This window comes from Triturus cristatus, chromosome 1_1 (assembly GCF_964204655.1).
Source record: "Triturus cristatus chromosome 1_1, aTriCri1.1, whole genome shotgun sequence".
NCBI classification, from domain to species: domain Eukaryota; kingdom Metazoa; phylum Chordata; class Amphibia; order Caudata; family Salamandridae; genus Triturus; species Triturus cristatus.
Window position 1 is genome coordinate 140903600 of NC_140579.1, and position 21315 is coordinate 140924914.

Below are 21315 nucleotides of genomic sequence, written 5' to 3' on the forward strand. Positions count from 1 at the left end.
CCATTCGTACCTATGGGCCCTTAGGCCTAGAGGAACGAATGGGTTAACATTTCCTAAATACCAATTTCCTAATTGCGATTCTAACTCTGTAGGAATCACTATTAGGAAATCTCTATTTTAGTACATTCCATTTAGCATTTTCCTAATAGCAATTTCTTGGGATTCGCTATTTAGGAAATAAAAAATGGAAATTTCGTACATATGGCCCTTAGTAGCGCCTTGTTTCGCAATAAGCTCACGGTATGAGATGGGCGACTTTGTGACTGAGTTTAGGCCTCTGTGGTTCACGCAGAAAAAGGCTCGGGGAGTCCCAGCCTTGGCTACGAGTAATCTCTCGTAGGCGAGAGGAGACCTTGGTCCATCCAAGCACAGCGCGTCATTCTGTCACTGTCCTTGACTGACAGTCTGCACTACCTGTCCTTGACTGGGACTGGCCTTGTGCGCGAGCTGCCTGTAGCCTAGACCCGCCCACTCCAGTAGCGTCTGGTCTCACGCAGCTGGGCGCTCATCTGTCAAAAAATGGCTAAAATTAAACAAGTCCTTGAAAAGGGAACAAAACATTTACAGAGCTTGCAGTCAGGCTTCAGGACCAGTAAAGGAACCATGCAAAGAGTCAGTGTTCTCACAGCACAGTCTTATTAAGCACTAGATACGCAAAAAGGCACCTAGGTGCTATGAGCACCAGAACAGAGAACAGGGAACTCAGAAATGAAAGGAGCTGGTGTATCTTTTTTCGTATAATGCCGCCAGGCTCTGGAATACCCTACCCCTGTATCTTCATAGGGAACCCAACCATCTTACCTTCCGAAGACAGCTAAAGACCTGGCTCTTCCCTTAGGGTCTCTGTCCGCTCTAGTTTCTGCTTCAGCACTGGGATGCTCCCGGGTAGCCATGCACTATATAAATGCCATTTCATTTCATTTAATCTTGTGGGGAGAAAATTTCACAATGCAGAGGCATTACCGTGGAGGGCTTTACCTCCAGCCTTTCTCCTTACGCTCTATGGCCAAACCTGAAGCTTTTGATCACCTGACCCCAATGTTCTCAGAAGGGATAGAAGGAAATGTATTGCTTCAGATAGCACAGTACATTGCTACAAAGGGTCTTATTGGTTAAAGTAATCGCTTTATGTTTAATTCTAGCTGCTACTAGGAGCTAGTGCATCTCTTGCGGCTTCCTAAGCTAATTGAGAAATGCTCCTGCAGGCGTGTTCGGCAACACTTGAAGTTTGTTTTATTTAGATTTCAAAGTCCCTGCAAGTAAAACTTTCCTGTAATGCAGTTAAGCTTCTATCTCAGCCCCGGCTTTTCATTCTGTACTACACTGCAAGAACAGAAAGACCTAGTTTTAATCAGAAGATAACTGGAGGATTATAACCTGGTTCACCTCCTTCCAGGGTTAACCTTTTGTTGAAAGTTAGAGCCAAAGTCTTAACCTAAATTTTACGTGGATTTCAACCTCACCTACCTGGAAGGAACAGTGTCTGGAGCTCTTGAGGCCCAGCCAGTAATTTGTTCCTATGAGTAGAAACTCAACTTTGGCTGCTTTCGGCACCAGCCAGCTCTCATTCATCCATTTTTAGATAACCGTGGATTCCTCAGTAACTTTTAGATGATCTGTCACAGCATCGCGAGATACACCATCTGCATGTCGTATGCATAGTTGTGATAGGTAATACCACATTAGCTAAGAGTTGAGTGGCGGGAGGACAAAGGGCCTGATTTAGATCTCGGCGGACGGGTTACTCCATCACCACGATGACAGATATCCCAGCCTGCGAAATATAAATCCCATTATATCCTATGGGATTATAGGATTTATATTCGGCGGACGAGATATTCGTCACCTTTGTGATGGAGTAACTCGTCCACCGAAATCAAAACAGGCCCTTCGACATTAAAGTTCTAGCTGAGCCCAAGAATGACTCCGTCCATTTCATGGAAGTCTCAGGCACACCCTCTCGTCTCTTCAAAGGTGTGGAGTGATCGAGGCTGTCAAAAAACTGCAGAGGTCTCCAAACATCAAAAGGGTCAGATTCCTCAAGTCCTGAAAACTGAACATCTAACAAAACTGTTTCTGTTCCTCTGTTAGGATGGAAGCCAGACTGTTTATCTCTCAAATACAGTCGGACTCACTGAAGTTCTGCAGCCGACTAGTAGCTGCTTTATCCAGAACCTTCAATAGCCATGCAATGTTTTAGGAGAGTAAATACTCATTATTCTCAATTTTCTCAGTTTAGAATCCGGGAGGGCAATGTTGACCGAGAAAGGCTGGCCCAGGACCAGAATTAGGAATATCCACACAAGAGCACTTTACGATGTGCCTCAGTGGTACCTACATAGTCAGGGGTTCTCATGAACATCTAGCTGGACTTTGACTGTGGTTGCGGGCAGAGAAGAAATAGCCAATAAGTGAGCGCCTTGGCAGGCAGGCTCTGGGACTGAGGAGGCACAAATATTCCACAACAGATATTAACAAAAGCTAAGGCTCCTTCTTTGTGGCAGTACACAAAGCACAAAACTGTGACACAAAGTGCTGGTTGGATGGAAGACTGCTTTATTTGACACAGGGAGGTTGAAATGCTGCGTTATGTGATGCGGGTTGGCTGGAAGGCTGCTATAAATGACATGGTTTGGCTGGAAGGCGGCTTTATGTTACCCAGGTTGGTGGAAGGCTGCTTTATGTGACGCGGATTTGCTGAAAGGCTGCTTTATGTGACATGGTTTGGCTGGAAGGCTGCTTTATGTGACGCGGGTTGCCTGGAAGGCTGCTTTATGCTACGTGGGTTGCCTGGAAGGCTGCTTTATGTGAGGTGGGTTGGCAGGAAGGCTGCTTTATGTGATGCGGGTCGGCTGGAAGGCTGCTTTATGTGATGCAGGTTGGCTGGAAGGCTGCTTTATGTGACACGGGTTGACTGGACGGATGCTTTATGTGACGCGTGTTGGCTGGAAGGCTGCTTCATGTGATGCGGGTTGGCTGGAAGGCTACTTTATGTGACACAGGTTGCATGAAAGCCTGCTTTATGTGGTGCGGGTTGGCTGGAAGGCAGCTTTAAGTGACGCGGGTTGCCTGGAAGGTTGCTTTAAGTGATAAGGGTAGCCTGGAAGGCTGCTTTATGTGACGCGGGTTGGCTGGAAGGCTGCTTTATGTGATGCAGGTTGGCTGGAAGGCTGCTTTATGTGACCCGGGTTGCCTGCAAGGCTGCTTTATGTGATGCGGGTTGACTGGAAGGCCTGTTTATGTAACGCAGGTTGACTGGAAGGCTGCTTTATGTGATGCAAGTTGGCTGGAAGGCTGCTGTATGTGATGTGGGTCGGCTGGAAGGTGATTTATGTGACCCGGGTTGCCTGCAAGGCTGCTTTATGTGATGCAGGTTGGCTGGAATGCTGCTTTACGTGACTCGGGTTGGCTGGAAGGCTGCTTTAAGTGATGCGGGTAGCCTGGAAGGCTGCTATATGTGACGCGGGTTGGCTGGAAGGCTGCTTTAAGTGACGCGGGTAGCCTGGAAGGCTGCTATATGTGAAGCGGGTTGGCTGGAAGGCTGCTTCATGTGATGCGAGTTGGCTGGAAGGCTGCATTATGTGACCCGGGTTGCCTGCAAGGCTGCTTTATGTGATGCGGGTTGACTGGAAGGCTGAGTTATGTGACGTGGATTGGCTGGAAGGCTGGTTTATGTGATGCAGGTTGGCTGGAAGGCTCCTTTATGTGACGTGGGTTGGCTGGAAGGCTGCTTTATGTGAAGCATGTTGGCTGGAAGACTGCTTTATGTGATGCGGATTGGCTGGAAGGCTGCGTTATGTGATGAGGGTTGGCTGGAAGGCTGCTTTATGTGACGCTGGTTGGCTGGAAGGCTGCATTATGTGACCCGGGTTGCCTGCAAGGCTGCTTTATGTGATGCGGGTTGACTGGAAGACTGAGTTATGTGACGTGGATAGGCTGGAAGGATGGTTTATGTGATGCAGGTTGGCTGGAAGGCTCCTTTATGTGATGCGGGTTGACTGGAAGGCTGAGTTATGTGACGTGGATTGGCTGGAAGGCTGCTTTATGTGACACATGTTGGCTGGAAGGCTGCTTCATGTGATGCGAGTTGGCTGGAAGGCTGCTTTATGTGACGCTGGTTGGCTGCTTTATGTGACGCTGGTTGGCTGGAAGGCTGCTTTATGTGACGCTGGTTGGCTGGAAGGCTGCTTTAGGTGACGTGGGTTGGCTGGAAGGCTGCTTTATGTGACGCATATTGGCTGGAAGACTGCTTTATGTGATGCGGATTGGCTGGAAGGCTGCGTTATGTGACGCGGGTTGCCTGGAAGGCTACTTAATGTGACACGGGTTGCCTAGAAGGCTGCTTTAAGTGCCGCAGGTAGCCTGGAAGGCTGCTTTAAGTGACGAGGGTAGCCTGGAAGGCTGCTTTATGTGATGCAGGTTGGCTGTAAGGCTCCTTTATATGACGTGGGATGGCTGGAAGGCTGCTTTATGGGATGCAGGTTGGCTGGAAGGCTGCTTTATGTGATGCAGGTTGGCTGCAAGGCTGCTTTAAGTGACGCAGGTAGCCTGGACGGCTGCTTTAAGTGACACATGTTGGCTGGAAGGCTGCTTCATGTGATGCGACTTGGCTGGAAGGCTCCTTTATGTGACCCGATTTGCCTGCAAGGCTGCTTTATGTGACGCGGGTTGACTGAAAGGGTGTTTATGTGACGCGGATTGGCTGGAAGGCTGCTTTATGTGACGCGGGTTGGCTGTAAGGCTGCTTCATGTGATGCGGGTTGGTTGTAAGGCTGCTTTAAGTCTCATGATATTTGGCTGGAAACATGCTCTGACCCCACAGGGATTGACTGTAAGCTTCCTTTAGGTTTGCCATTGTCAGTTGGAAGCTTACTCTCTCTAGCCCCCAGGGATTGGCTGAAAACTTACTTTATGCCGACTAGTGTTGACTGGAAGGATGCTGAAGCTTTGCAAGGATCTGCTTGTGTAGGGAAGATAGTGCCAAATGAGCACACAATGCCCTTGTCCAGTGCCGGAAACAAGAACTTCCCATGTTAGTTCTCCCTCATAAAAAAAGGTTGCTTGTGATTTTTTCTGTAGGAAGGTGGATATTTCCTCTCCCTAGCGCTACTGATGCTTGTGCTGACCAGGATACCCCGGGGAACTTACTTCAGTGTGCTGGTGCACATTGACATATATTACTGAATGTGGTAAGTCCACGTCGCCAAAAAACACACAAGTGTTCATGACCGCTGCCAACTACTGCTCTTACCTCAACCTTGAATTGTTACCCAGGTACCACCTGAAACACCTTAAGAGGTCTCTGGGAGCAAAACAGTTCACCTTTTAATCTGTGATGCACAGATGGATCACTTGTCCCTGACCCAGAAGGCCTTCTGTGAGCCGGACCTACTGCCTTTAAAACCTGGGCACACCAGATGGCCCACTTGTCACAGACTGTGGTATTTTATAGGTAAGAAGTGCTTGATGTATCTTCTAAAGTACTTTCCGACACTGCGCGGCTTCATCTAGAAGAAGGCCTTGTAGCAGGATCTGAGGTACTTCTCCATGCTGTGGTACTCTGTAAAAGAAGATCAGAGTGTCTTCTGAAGTACTTCTCTATGCTGGGCCACCCTGTCTGCAAGTAGAACTCAGAGTTCCTCACTCTGTAAAGAGAGCCTGGAGTATCTTCTGAGGTCTTCTCAATGTTGTCCTCCTCCATCTCGATGCAGTGCTCACAACATATTCCGTGGTCCTTCTCAAAGCTGTGCTCCTTCATCTCAAGAGAAGCCCTGAGTACCTTCCAAGGTCCTTTTCAGTGCTCTTCCTTTAGGAAGAACAGCTCAGTGTATCCTTTCGATATTACACTCCTCTGCCCAGAAGAAGAGTTTGGAGTAACTGCTGAGGTCCTTCTCAATGCTGTGCTTCTCCATCTGGAAGAAGTGCTCAGAGTTTAGTCAGTGGCCCTCTCGAAGTTGTGCTCCTTTGTCTCAAAAGGAGTCCTGAATACCTTCCAAGGTCCTTTTAAATGCTTTTCCTTTAGGAAGAAAAGCTCAATGCACCCTTTCTTTGTTACACTCCTCGGCCCGGAAGAAGAGTTTGGAGTAATTTCTGAAGTACTTCTCAATGCTGTGCTTCCATGCAAAAAGAGATCAGAGTGTCTTCTGAAGCACTTATCCATGCTGGGCCACCCTGTCTGTAAATAAAACTCAGACTATCCTCAAAGGTCCACCTTAAAGTTCTGTTCCTCACTCTATTAGAAGAACTTGGATTATCTTCTGTGCTACTCCATCTGGAAGAATTGCTCAGCGCATTTTCCATGGTTGTCCTCAAAGCTGTGCTCCTTCGTCCCATCTAAATTCCTTTTCAATGCTTTTCCTTTTGGAAGAAGAGCGCAGTGTATCCTTTTGATGTTACAGTTCTCTGCCCGGAAGGAGAGTTTGGAGTAATGTCTGAGGTTCCTGGAAGCAGAGCTTAGGAGTATGTTCTGAAGATCAGCCCAAATCTGTGCTCCTTCACCTTAAGAGGAGACCTGAATACCTTCCAATGCTTTTCCTTTAGGAAGAAGAGCTCAGTGTACCCTTTCAATGTTACACTGCTCTCTTTGGAAGAAGAGTTTGGAGTAACTTCTGAGGTTCTTCTCAACCCTGAGCTCTTCCATCTGGAAGTAGAGCTTAAGAGTATCTTCAGAGGTTGGGCTCAAAACTGTGCTGTGCTCCCCTGATGGGAAGAATAGATGGCGTTTCTTCTAAGAACTTTCTTGATGCTGCACTACTGGGTCTGAAATAACCAAAAGTATCTTCTGGGCCCTCTTTAAAGCAGTGCTCCTGCTTCTGGAAAAGCAGTCCAAAGCTGTGCTCCTTCATTTGGAAGAACATCCAAGAGTATCTTCCGAGATCCACCATGATGCTGTGTTCCTCCATCTGGAAGAAGGTCTCAGCTTACGTTATGAAGTATGGATGCTGTGTTCTTCTGCCTGGAAGAATAACTCAACACATATTATGAGGTTCTTCTCGATGCTCCGCTCTTCTACTTGGAAAAAGAAATCAGAGTATCCCTTGGGGTCCTTCTCGATGCTGTGCTCCTCTTCCAGAAAGAAGAACCTGGAGTATATCCTGAGATCGTTCTTAAAGCTGTGCTTCTTTGTCCGAAGAACATCTCAGAACAACTTGTGAGACACTCCTGAAAGCTGCACTCCTCAGCTTATCTTATGTGGTCCGGCTGAATGCGCTGCTGCTTTATTTGGAAGCAGAGCTCAGAGTATCTTCTGAGGTTCTTCTCAGAGCTATCCTCCTCCATCTGGAAGAAGGCCTCACACAGTCTTCTGAGGACTATTCCACTGCTCTGCTCTGTCATCTTGAAGTTGTGCATGGAGTATCTTTAGAGGTTTTTCGAGTGACTGGTCCTCTGAGGTTATTTACTATCCAGCTACAGAGGGTAGTTTTTATGCTAACTGTAGGGTGGTAAAGTGGAACCTTCCTGGGGTGAACTCCCACAAAACACATGTGAGCGTCAGTGTGACCGACACAGAGCCCAGTGCCAAGGACATGGTGCAGACCCACCCCTGACAATGCCTGGACACCTGTACTATAAAAACTATCATCATAGTAAAGGCTAGAAAGAGTGGACCAGTGATAGAGGCTGAAGTATTCCGGCTGCAGGGGGCCGCTCTCATTAATTTAAAGTATGCAGGCAGGAATATCTACAACGAAAACCAGGATATGCAAAAACAGAGAGAAATAAAAAAGAGAAAAAGAGAAAATGGAAGTATCAAATAACTCTAAGAAAGAATGAGGGACAGACAGACATACAAGGAGAGTATGTGGATAGAGTAGTCATGCCCCTAAAAGAAGGTTGGAGAGTGAGAGGGAGAGCATGGACAGAGAAGGGAGGCAGGGAGAGCAGATGCACAGCGAGGATGTAAACAAAGACATGAAGGGAGTGGAGACAACATGGAAAGTGGGGAGAGGCAAGGATGGAGTGTGTTGGATTATAAGTCATCTGTAGAGCACTCATTCGCAGATGCTTCTTGGCGCTTTCAGAAGACTCATTCTCAAAACTTAACAGTGAGGTGTAAAAGGCCGGACGATGCTTAATTATTAAAAAACAGGTTTTCATCTGGTGTCTAAAACAAAAAGAGTTCCAAAGTTCGGCCACTGCTGCAGAAACAGCAGGGTCCCCACAAGTGACTGTCCTTGTGCTGGTAGTGGCGAGCAAGGAGCATTTTACCATTCTGATGGTGCGTGACGGTGATAGAAGGAACATGTACATGTACTGACCAGAAGTAGGGTGATCTGAGGTCTTCATGTACAATTGATAGGGCCTTAAAGGCTGACCAGGGTCAAATTGGTAATCAGTGTAAAGACTGAAGTACTGGTGGCATATGCAACCTTCTGTCAGTTTCGTAGGTGCTCACTCAGAATTCTGAGCAAGCTTCCGCATCATAAGATTTTGTCTGGAGATTCAAGGTGCAATGAATGAGTTTAGTCAAGACAAGCCTGAATGCTAGCGGTCACTGCTGGCGTATGTAAAGGGGACTCAACAAAGGAGAGGAGAATCTTCTCAGAAGACAAAGATGAATGCAACAGTGTGGGCCACATCCATGGGCTGGGCTTCCAGGGACAGTGTGTTGACCGAAGGGTGCGTCCCACTCCACAGCCGATAAAGTGAAGGTGATGTAGATCTCGGCTTTGGCCCGGTTCACCTCGAGGAACTTGTTGCCCATCCCTCCCCTGAGAATGGTGAGGACCTCACTAAAGGTCTCGTCTTTCGACTGAAAGACTCTAACGCACTAGGGTTCATATGTACAAACCATAAGAACAGAGATTTCCAAATACCGATTTAATCTGAATCACTATTTGGAAATGGCTATTCCTTCTGAATTAAACTTTTTGTTTCATTCTTGCGATTCTTAGTTGGTCACAAATCGACGTACCTCATGAATATTAATGAGGTAGGTCACAGTTTGAGACCTATTGGGAATTGCAGCCATCACAAGGATGGTGGCCTGCTGAGGTCAGCAGGCCTCCATGTCTGTGATTGCATTTTAATAAAGGTTTTTTTTGTTGTTGAAATGCAACCCGTTTTCATTAAAGGAAAATAGGATGCATTTCAAAAATAAAATGAAACGTATTGTTTTCATTTTTTAAAAGCTGCCAGTTGTCCCCTGGACCACTGCCTGCTCTAGGAAAAAGTTTTCCCAACATTCACTAAGGGGAAGGGGTCCCGCCCATGGGGTCCATGGGGTCCTTTTCCAATTTGCGAATGCATTACCGCCAACTTTGAGTTGGTGGTAAAGTGTAAATGTTTCACAACCGCATTTCAGCCACAAAACATTTGTACATACCATTGCGATTCGGTATTTGAAAAAGACGCCCTAAATACGCCTCTTCCAAATACCAAATCGCAAAACCCAAATTGCGATTCAATAACAAGTTACTGAATCACAATTTGGGCTTTGTACATTCCCACATGCATTTTTCTGGTCGCAAACAGGCTGATTCTGCAAATTAGTCCGTTTGTGACCAGAAAAATGCTTCGTACATATGGCCATCACTTCATTAAATGGCGAATATCACCACCTTACATGTAAAGGTGTACCACTGTTTGGTGGAAGAATTGGGCAAGGGGCCACACGTGCATGCTAAACAGAAAGGGTGAGAGGCTTAATCTTTGTGGGATTCCGCAGTTAATGTTGTATGCCTTGAAAGAGTACAGAGGAAGAGTGACCACTTGTGATCTCCCTGAAATGAAAGAATCTATGCACTTCCGAACCGTACCCGCACCAGTGATAACCACTGCTTCCAGCGCCGTAAGCAGGATGTTGTGGTCAGTTGTATCAAATGCTGCCGACAAGTCTAAGAGGACTAGCGTGCCAGTTTCGCCTTTATCAATGAGCTCACGAAGATAACAAAGGGCTGATATGATCATTAGCTCCGTGCTGTCCCCGGGACGACAGCCCACTTGTTGCCTGTCCATTGGGTTGTCAGCTTCTACAAAGTCCTGAAGCTGAAGCCTGGCAACATTTCCACAAGTTTGCTCCTGTAAGAGACCAATGAGAAGAGTCGAAGGACCCGAGTTAGATCTTGGTGGATGGGTTACTCCGTCACAACGGTGATAGATATCCCGTCCACAGAAATACAAACTCCATTATATCCTATGGGATTTATATTTTGGCTGAGGGGATATTCGTCACTAACTCAGGACCTAAGATTGATGATGTTGTAGAACCCCAGGGTAAGCTTCTTCAGCAGGGGTCTCACTGCAGCCTCCTTCCAGAGACCTGAAAACAAGCCAAGCTTGAGCAGCTGTTGGAGGTAGTCTTCAAGATGTCACTTGTGGGCAAAACAAGTGGCCTGAGATGTCGGGCTGGGACAGGATCATGTGTTGACCCTGATGGGAGGCTGTTAGGTATGGTTTGCAAGAGTTCTTCTTCTGTTATTTGTATGAAGGAGTCTAGACGGCTCTCTGTTTCCAAAAGAGATGTAAATGGTGATGCAGAATAGGTATTTGGCATTAATGATGGAGTCCAGGATAGTAGAAGTTTTCTCTGCTAGAAAGAGGACACTGTTCTCACAAAGGACTTGTGATGGTGGTGTTTCTACATATATGGCTGTGTTCAGAGACAAGGCAAAAGAGTTCTTTAGAAATGTTGGAGGAATTACAAATTCTTTTAGAGAAGAGGGATGTCTGGAGGATGGGCAAAGTGGAGAGGTAGGCACATCACCCGAACAGAGGAAAGAGACTAGGCGAGAACATAGACAGAGGAGGCAGAGATATGACCTGGACAGAGAGGAAAGACAGAGGGGAGGATATGGAAAGACCCAGATGAAAGGACAGCAGAGAGTGACAGTAGTATTGCTTGAGGTTTTTAGAGCGCCATCTTCAGGCCATTTTAGTTAGCAAAGCATTGTTTAAATAAATGACTAGTGATGGGTACTCACCGAGAGGCCAGTGTGCCCAGGAGAAGGTCCAGCGTGCCCAAAGGCCTGCCTCACTGCCACACTGTATATAGCGCCTTCCACCACCTCTTCCACTTGGAGAACCGGTGCCTGGAAAACAAATAGCAGCTGATTTACTGACAGACACCAGACATTCAGTAAAGAAACATACGCCAACTTACCACAGAAAAATACACAGACATCAACTGGCTCAGAAACAGATTCAAAGACACCAGGGGCCGTATTTCAGATAGTGCTCTAGGGTCACAACGGGCGCGTGCACCCGCTTTTTGTGCCCCTTCTATAATGCTGATAGTGCTGGTGCACATGTAGTGCCAGTGCTATCTTCAGAGGGTGTTGCCTCATTTGCATGGGGGCGAGGGAATTACTCGGTGGCAACATGCTCTTAGGAGGCGCACTGAAAGTGGGGGCAGTGCGTTCATCACAATAGGGGGCACTTTCCCTGTTTGCGCCGGTGCACCTGTTTAAAGGTGCACCATGGCGTAAGCAAGGACAATACGCCCTATCGGTAATATGGGCCCAGGTAGCGGAGAAACGGAAAGAGACGGCCACCTTGGACAACAGTCTATTGAGAGACGGCTCACAGAAAGATAGACTGATGCCAGCTGATTCAAAGGCAGACACCAGCCAGCTCCAAGTCAGACACCAGCTGCTTCAGACACAGACTAATGCCCTCATTACAACCTTTCACCGTGTGGTTTTCCAAGATTCAGGGAAGAAAGACATTTTCCATCTGCTCTGAGCAGGCCGAAAAGCCGATAATGACAGCCGGAGAGCCGACGGAGAGTGTGTGTTTGAGGGGGATACAGGACCGGTTTTGGACCTGCCCATGAGGGGTAAGTACTTTCTGCTCCCCACTGTCTTCTGCACGTGGTTGGGCTGGGACAGTCGATAATTCTGGGCAGAGACACTTGGATCTGCCAGTTGCGACATTTGACCCGGACGTACAGCTCCTAGTGAAATGCTCCACCCCCACCTCCACACCAGGGCCTAACTGGTCACTAGACACACAGAGCGAAGTCAACAGGAGGGAACCACCAATCAGTATATTTGTACAGCGCATCTTGTCACCCGTGAAGGTGTCCAGGCGCCATCTACCCACCCTCGCCAATGGGCACGACGACAGGTAGAGAGAGGGGGCACACACTGTCCTCCTATGTAATGTGTTGAGACCTAATGAAAGGTTTTCCCCACAACTGTTACTTACATTGTAATAAGACACCGCTGCTCCAAAGACATTGCTGAGCCCTTACTAGACGACTTGTTAACACCCAAGAGAGACATATGTGTGCCCTTCCTAGACACTTTGTGCCCACACCCCTTGTGAAGGGAGCTTCAGTAAAGACACTGGGCACACATAAGATATTAATGTCCTGCTGCCTTGAGTATTTTTTGCATAGAATTGGAAGTTTCTTATGCTTTGAATATCTCATTAGGAGCTTCGATTCCCACACCTCATTGAGGGACGTAGGCTTCTTCACCAAACCCCACAGAGGTGACCCCCACATCCCTAAAAATCCCAAAGCACCCCTCACCAAAACCTGCAGAGGTGACCAGGCTTCCCTTAAAACCCCTAGGTACCCCTCACTAATACCCGCAGAGGTGACCCGGCTTACCTTAAACTTCCTAAGCATTCCTCACCATACCCTGCAGAGGTGACCCAGCATCCCTTAAACCCCCTAAGCACTCCTAAACAAACCCCACAGAGGTCCCCGGCTTCCCTTAAACCGCTAGGCACCCCTCACCAAAACCCCACACAGGTAACCCGGCTTCCCTTAAAACCCCTAAGCACCCCTCCCCAAACCCTGCAGAGGTCACCCAGCTTCCCTTGAAACCCCTAAGCACCCCTCAGCAAAACCCACAGGAGTGACGTGGATTCCCTTAAAACCCCTAAGCACCCCTCAGCCCCTCACCAAACCCCGCAGAGGTGACCCAGCATCCCTTAAAACCCCTAAGCACTCCTAACCAAACCCCACAGAGGTCCCCCGGCTTCCCTTAAACCCCTAAGCACCCCTCACCATAGCCTGCAGAAGTCACCCAGCTTCCCTTAAAACCCCTAAGAGGCCCTCACCAAACCCCACAGAGGTTAGCCGGCTTCCCTTAAAAACCCTAGGCACCCCTTACTGAACCCCGTAGAGGTGACACCGGCATCCCATAAGACTCCTAAGCACCCCTCAGCAAAACCCACAGAAGTGACGTGGCTTCCTTTAAAACCCCCAAGCACCTCTCAGCAAAACCCACAGAAGTGACGTGGGTTCCTTTAAAATCCCTAAGCACCCCTCAGCAAAACCCACAGAAGTGACGTGGCTTCCTTTAAAACCCCCAAGCACCTCTCAGCAAAACCCACAGAAGTGACGTGGGTTCCTTTAAAATCCCTAAGCACTCCTTGGAAAGGTGTTGTAAGTGTTTCTCTTTACCATTGCTGTACTGTTTAATAATTATTTGATTCAAATCATTCCTTTATCACATTCCAGTAGATTATGGCACCACCAGTTGGGATCTCCACATTCCACGAGAAGGGGTGGACGCGCCTAGTGTGGAATGAGGACTCCACTTCCCAAGGTCTTATTTCCAATTCACCGCCCTACATCACAGGGTTATCCACACAGGCCAGGTTTCCAATTCACCACCCTACATAACAGGGTTATCCACACAGGCCATGTTTCCAATTCACCACCCTAGATCACAGGGTTATCCATACAGGTTATGTTTACAATTCACCACCCTACATCACAGGGTTATCCATACAGGCCACTGTTTCCAATTCACCACCCTACATCACAGGGTTATCCATACAGGCCATGTTTCCAATTCACCAACCTACATCACAGGTTTATCCATAGAGTCCATGTTTCCAATTCACCAACCTACATCACAGGGTTATGCCTACAGGTCTTATTTCCAATTCACCACCCTACATCACAGGGTTATCCATACAGGCCATGTTTCCAATTCACCACCCTACATCACAGGGTTATCTATACAGGCCATTGTTTCCAATTCACTACCCTACATCACAGGGTTATCCATACAGGCCATTGTTTCCAATCCACCACCCTCCATCACAGGGTTATCCATAAAGGTCATGTTTACAATTCACCACCCTACATCACAGGGTTATCCATACAGGTCATGTTTCCAATTCACCATCCTACATCACAGGGTTATCCATACAGGTCATGTTTCCAATTCACCACCCTACATCACAGGGTTATCCATACATATCATGTTTCCAATTCACCATCCTACATCACAGGGTTATCCATACAGGCCATGTTTGCAATTCACCACCCTACATCACAGGGTTATCCATACAGGCCATGTTTCCAATTCTCCACCCTACATCACAGGGTTATCCATACAGGTCATGTTTCCAATTCACCACCCTACATCACAGGGTTGTCCAGGGACGTCGGTGGATCTAGACATGTACCCTCCAAAGCATGGTGTTCCACTTTCACCCATAACCCAGGTGAGCTTAACTGATGTAAGAAACAGACCAGTTGTGAGATGGTGTGCGAGGTCACAAGTGTGAATGTGGGGTAGGTGCAGACCACCAGACGTAGCTTGGTTTTAAACCCTCTGGCATTCCCCCATATGGTTGACCTAATGTCACTGTTGATTTGTGTCAGTATAGACGCATTAATCAATCAGCGCAGCATTCCAAAGAGGTGATTCTATCTGGGTCTTGCAGTCACTTTCCCAACCTGTATCTTGCTCCACATGGAGAGACTCAAATGTGTAGCTTGCGCAAACTCATCTGGCACTCGTCTTACCAGGGAATTTAGGTTCACGTTAGGTCCCCAATGATAAGGACATCAAGATAGTCCATGCCCTACGGAACCCGCCTCATATCACATTTGTACAGGGAGTGGCTCACCTTTATTCCATTTGATCTTGTAGCCGTAGATATGAGAGCAAGAACAGGTCAACACTACCAGCATGAGAAAGGAGCTCAGAGGTTGTAGGTGTGAGCAGAATGTCATCTGCACATGAGAAGGATGTAGTGAGTCCAGTCGGTGTATGGGCGCTGGAGATCCGTGATGGTGCTGATGGTTCCAAGGCCGGCAGAATAAGAGAGCATATTCACTCTTTACAGCACAAGGACTCGGAAGAAAGCCCCCAAGGCTGACTTCAGCAGCCACGTCATCATATACTGACCTTGGAAGGTAAAGCTCTGCCTAGTGATAAGTCTTCTAGAGGTAAGCCCACTCTACCCGGTCAAAAGCTTTCTCCACATCGAGCGGGAGCGCGAGGATTGGAGTCTGTAGGTCCCAAGTGCCCCAGAGGAGGACACCACAGTCCTCGGTGGTTCCTAGATGAAGGGCTGGGAAAGAAGCCAACCTGAGGTTAACCCACCACCGACGGAATCACCTTGCGAAGTCTACAATTGTGACACACATTAATGAAAGATTTAGGAGAATAGCTAAGCGCGTCTCTTCCTTCTTTAGGTATGAAAGAAGTGATCACCTTGGAAGCCTGGCCGCAGGAGCCAGTGGGCTCAGCTTCTTTGAACGCGGTGCAGTATGCGTCTTACTTGACCTGCAGGATTCTCCAGGGAAGCCATCTTTTATGGGACATCTGCAGGCAGGAAGGGCCTGCTACAGCTTCTGTTATATCATCTCTAGTGACTGTGCCTCCTAGAGTGCCCTTGTCCCATGTGTGTGATAACTCCCTCCTCGGCATTGTTGTGTCTGGATGGTTGGAATCCGAGAGGGTGTCCTCATATGAAGTGAGTGCCTCGGCTGGGACTACTGGATGTGTTAGCCGACTCGCCTCTCTATCCCTCACAGCTGCATAGGAAGCCTGTGCTTTCCTTGGCTGGAGTTGTAATGCCAGCAGCCTTCCTGCCTTTTACTAATAATAATAACGCAGTTTATAGAGCATGAAGCTACCTCGAAAGATGTTTCCCAGCGCCAGGTACAAGTTCTCGTAGCCCCAAATGCAGCGATTAAACTCCCCTCGCTCCCACAATCGAGTTTTACGTTTATTTCTAAAAACATACTCTCTGAATCTGACGACCCATCAGTGGCAAAGAGTTCCAGAACTTTGGTACATGGTGACTGCAAGAACTGCCACCCGAGCTTGGCCTTTTTAAGTCACGCATTCAAGGCCTCTTGTATATACTTTAGTATACACTTATTATATAATATGTGTATGTACTTTGTGGGCTCTGGAGATCAGCCCTAGGACTTGTCTGCATCCGCTTAGGGACTTGTTTTTCTGTTCAACTGCCTCTATTGAACTTTCTTGATAGGAAACGACCAGCAGAGGTCAGTAAAATACCAGAATCACTTTAGCATTCTCTAGATTCTAGTCCATAGAAATTGTCTTCCACGAGCACCCCCAGACAATAATATTTTTTTCAAATCTTGTATTTTCAGTGATATGACCACCAAAGGCCCTTATTTTATATTAAAAACAGAGCTTTGGACTACACCATTTCCCGCTGAAAGGCAATATTTATCTCCATGTGTTCCCATACTTGGCGTGACAGGCAGTTTGGTGCTTACTTTCCCTCCATGTTAAAGAACAGTAGAGGTTTCAGCACCCAGGCTAATGTGCTGCATAGCTAAATACATATAAGGTCCCAAAGGCGAAACCGATTGCATTGCAAATGCTTGTTATGTTTGGAGTAGGCACCAACCCCTCCCCAGCCGCTCTTAGATTTCTAACTGGTGTATATGGTCTGACCTGAGATTGAAGGTACCATAGTCCTTTTCTTGCAATTGTCTTTTGAAAATAGCACCGGGCTTCAAATGAGACCCTATGCCTCACAGGCAGGTCCAGTTCTACTTGACATGGGCACATCCTGATTTAGTGGTGCAGGATGTGTTGAAAAAAACCTTTGTCGATTCCAGGCGGCGTTGTATAGTAGGAGATCGACGGCGTTGTATAGTAGGGGATCGATGTGAAGCATAAAGGGCCGTCAAGTCCATAATTACACTTTCTACTCCCTTTTTGCTTCATGATGGTGGAGTCTCGCCTCTCCACATAGCACTGAATTCACCAGGTCCTCTTTTTCATCTCTGTATAGTCAGACTTTCTCTTCTGTAGGTGCCTGTGTTTATTGGTCGCTTTACCCATGGGGTAGAAGATGACTTAGGTCAAGAGTGAGATGGCTTCATGTGTGGGTTGACAACCATCGTCTCATCCATCGCAGCTAAAGGTGCCGGGCAGTGGAGGTTACGGACTCTATTAGGAAGTAGTTACTTCTTGAATTAGTTTGAAGAAGTAATGACTGTGTCCCATTTGCGAGTACTGCTAGGCACGGTGCTAGCCCAGTCCAGTTTCTGGCTTGCAGATTCCTGGTCAGACAAGTGGGACTTCTATATGAAGGACATCCCAGATATCATTGTGTGTAGATAAAGCAGTATCTTTGTTTCTCTTGACTAGGTTTAGTAAATCAATTATCAGTTGTGTTTGAGGGGGGGCGATGGAGATATTAGGTTGAGGCAAGAATAAACTGCCAATGTTCGACTGACTAGAACAACAGAACGATGTAGGCTTGTCTACCATTAAACTGAAGTCCAAACCACTGGTGGGCCTAGGGACTGGCACACTAGAGGACAGGATGGGAATGGGAAGGTGGGTTGGACGAGGTAGGTGTGGGAGCAGGGTAGTAAGAAGAAGAGAAGTCACACAAGTCCACGCATTAATTGCCCTGTTATTATAACTACTGGCATACAATAATAGTTAACTGTGCAGTCGCTGCCAGTCTTTACTCTAAGTTCAATACATCACACCAGACATTGACCACCAGGCACCATGCCGCAATGCCAACTTTAAAGAAGTCCTACTTGACACAGTAATCAACACCCATCTGGACCACACAAATCTATACGTTCTATGAGCCCTCGACAACTGCCTTGACAAGACGAATCGAACCACAACCACAGCTATCACAACCAACCTTGAAGCCTTCCACCTCTGACAAATGGTTTCTGGCCGAACTCCCTGCACAGGACACACTCTGCACGTCATATTTACATCCTTCGGACAAGCCACATTCACAGACAATTCCCCTGGAGGTGGGAGCGACCACAACATCATCACCTTCAAGGTCCACTTCCATGATAACACTTCAAATACACCAAAAACCAACAATAGCAAATGCTGGTACAGACACTGGAAGCAAGCATTGGCAAAGCCAATATGTCTCAACAAAGGGAAAGCAATTGGCTTTGTCAATGTCTTGTAGCCATGTTGTACTGCAGCTGTATAGCATACTGTAAGTCAGAAAAAAGCAGTATAACGGGGCCACCGCTGGGTGCACTTTAGCACATCTTTCATAGCGCTACGCGATAACACTTTTCTTTATAACTTTCAGCCATGCTGCATAGCAGTCTCGCTACTGTGCAACATGGCAAAATTTCATTGACAAAGCCAACAGCTCTTGCATAGGTGAGATTTTTGCCAATGTTTGTTTCTTTGTTTCAGCAACAAAAATGTACACATGAAGAATTTTTTAATAATATTTAGAGGGGAAGCACCCTCTTGCCTATGAAGAGTGTTCACTTTTGTGTTTTTGTGCTGCTACTTTGTAAACTTGGAATATATTCGCTTAAATATGATCGGCAACAATTTTTTGGTGCAGGCAGCACTAGCCTAAGGATCAGCACTGTGAATAAAAGGTTGATTCGGGGGGGGCCAGCCTCCATTGTAGGTTGATGGAGAAGGCCATCAACTTACAACCCACCAAACACCTTGAAGGAAACAACTTGCTAGACTCCTCCTAAACAGTATTCCGAACCAATCACAGCACGAGACAGCTCCGATTACCGCAATAGATGACATCCGCACCCTACTCAACAAAGGAGAATGAGCCATCCTGATCCTGCTCGATCTTTCCGCCACCTTCGACACGGTCTTCCACCACACACTCATCGATCGCCTACACCAGATTGGTATAAAAGACAGCTCGCTCAGATGAATGGAATCCTTTCTCACAGGACACACCCAGAAAGTCCATCTCCCTCCCTTCACATCGTAAGCTAAGCACAACATCTGTGGCGTTCCCCAAGGCTCATCCCTCAGCCCAACATTCTTCAACGTCTACATGACTCCACTCACAGACATCACCAGATCGCACAACATCAACATTATCTCTTATGCTGACACACGCAGCTCATCCTATCGCTCTCTGCCAACCCCTCCGCAACAAAGACCAACTTCCACAACTGCATGAAGGATGTCTCAGCATGGATGAAGGACAACTGCCTAAAATTTAACACGGACAAGACCGAAGTTCTCATCTTCGGCAAACACACTGCGCTCTGGAACGGCTCCTGGTGGCCATCGGAGCTCTGTCCTACCCTCATGCTAAAAGGCCACGCCCACAAACTTGGCATCATCCTACACAGCAAACTCTCCATGAAACGTCAGGTCAATGCCATCTCCTCATCCTGCTTATACATGCACCGCAAGATTTTCTAGTGCCTCCCCATCAGCACCTGGAAGACGATGACCCAGCCCCTCATCATCAGCTGACTGGACTACGGCAATGCACTCTATGCAGGCACCCCCACCAAACTCATGCAAAGACTCAGATGATCCAGAAAGCAGCCACCAGTCTGATCATCAACCTGACCACGAGAACACACATCACCCAGCACCTAAAAGACCTCAACTAGCTCCCGGTCCAGAAGAGATGTCACTTCCTGGTACTGACCCATGTCTCCCGCCTACTTGAACCACCGGCTACACTTCCACCGTCCCCCCAGGAACCTCCACTCTGCACACCTTGCGCAGATCCCTTGCATCAGCCACAGCCACACCAGAGGACGCAACTTCTCCCATCTCGCCGCCAAAGCCTGGAACACCCTCACCCTCCACCTGCGCCCCTCAACCTCGCTGGTCAACTCCAGGAAGGGGCTCAAGACCTGGCTCTATGAATGAGACCCACAGCAAGCACCTGGATACCCTCGCGGGTCACAAGCTGCGCTCTATAAATACTACTTGATTGATTGATTTGCGTTGGTCACTAGAGCTGAGTCGTAGCGCTTTTTTGGGCGTGACGGGGAGGGGGAAGAGGGTACAGGCAAGCAGCGTTGAGACACAAATTCTCTGGGCAGGTCTGTTAGAAATAAAGTGTCTATGTTCCGGTAAAAAATGGACAATATATACGTATTTGGCCTAAAAGTCTGATCAGCTATCAGCTTCATTGAAGGAATAAACACATCTGCATGTGTCACGCCAACTTTAGTCGGTGAGACTGTATTCCACGAGTCTTTTGAATAATTATATAAAGTATTTCGTTTTTGCCGGATCCGAAGTAAATATCTTTGCAAAGGCATGCAGCCGTTTATCATCAGCGGACAAACATTTTATATTGGGGGTGTTGGGAGAATGAAAAGCCTCAAGAAAAGAAGAATGTTGCATTTTCTCTCTCAGGGTCTTGAGGCACAAACGTTATCCACCCAGTTAAACAGCCAATTCAATAATACCCCCCAATCCATATGGCTTTCGCCTGCAAAACTGACCGCTGCGCAGCCCAAAAATGTCTGCAGCTAAATTAAAGAGTCGGAAATGCCCCTGGGGAAAGCGGCCCTATTGCAATGCGGGGTGCAAAACAAATGAGAGAGAAAGCCTCAATCACAGCGCGAGCAGGGTAGAGGCCCTCCGATGCCCCTGGCTAAATTGTAGCGTTGGAGATACCCACAGGGGAAAGCAGCACTATTGTAGTGCAGAGGGCAAAATAAAATAAACAAACGAGGAGAGGGCAAGCAAGACGACAGGCACCCGGGGTGTGGGGGAGTAGGAAGCAACACCCCTTGACGGTGAGAAGGAGATGGGGCAAGCAGCAATGGGGGCACGGAAGGTAGCAAGCGTCAGTGGAGAAGGGTGATTGGGGACGGGACAAGCAAGAATGCGGAGTGGGGGAGAGCGATTTCAGACCCAAACTCTTATGGAGTGCAAAATGAATATAATAAAATAATATGACAAAACTGTGCACGGCATTTGATTACATTTAAAACAAGAATTTACAATGCAATGGTCTCGGCATTGTTAAAGTTAGAGCTACTGGCATTGCTCATGACATTATTTTTGTTTTTGTTTTTAAAGCATTTAAAGAAACGGCATTGTTATTTACAATGTCAATAGCTTAATCACTCTCAAATGCGAGACATATTGCATTTGCACCCACACACAGAGCCACACACACAAAGCCACCCACACACACAGAGCCACTCACATAGCCACCTACACACACACAGAGTTACCCACACACAGACAAAGCCACCACGCATAGAGCCACCTACAAAAAAAGCCACCCACACAGAGCCTCCCACACGCAAACAGCCACACACACACACACACACACAGAGCCACACACACACACACACACACACAGCCATCTGCGCTCCCTCAGCCG

General features: G+C 47.5%; 1 protein-coding gene across 6 annotated transcripts in view; it reads right to left on the reverse strand.

The window, feature by feature from the left end:
• RGL2 (ral guanine nucleotide dissociation stimulator like 2) overlaps window positions 1-21315 on the reverse strand; it is a 298408-nt gene that overhangs the window by 85399 nt on the left and 191694 nt on the right. For all 6 annotated transcript variants that reach the window (XM_085621611.1, XM_085621535.1, XM_085621834.1 and 3 more), the window contains one exon: window positions 10923-11030. In XM_085621611.1, coding sequence (XP_085477737.1) covers window positions 10923-11030 — 108 coding nt within the window. Of the gene's footprint in view, window positions 1-10922; window positions 11031-21315 lie in introns of those variants that run through there.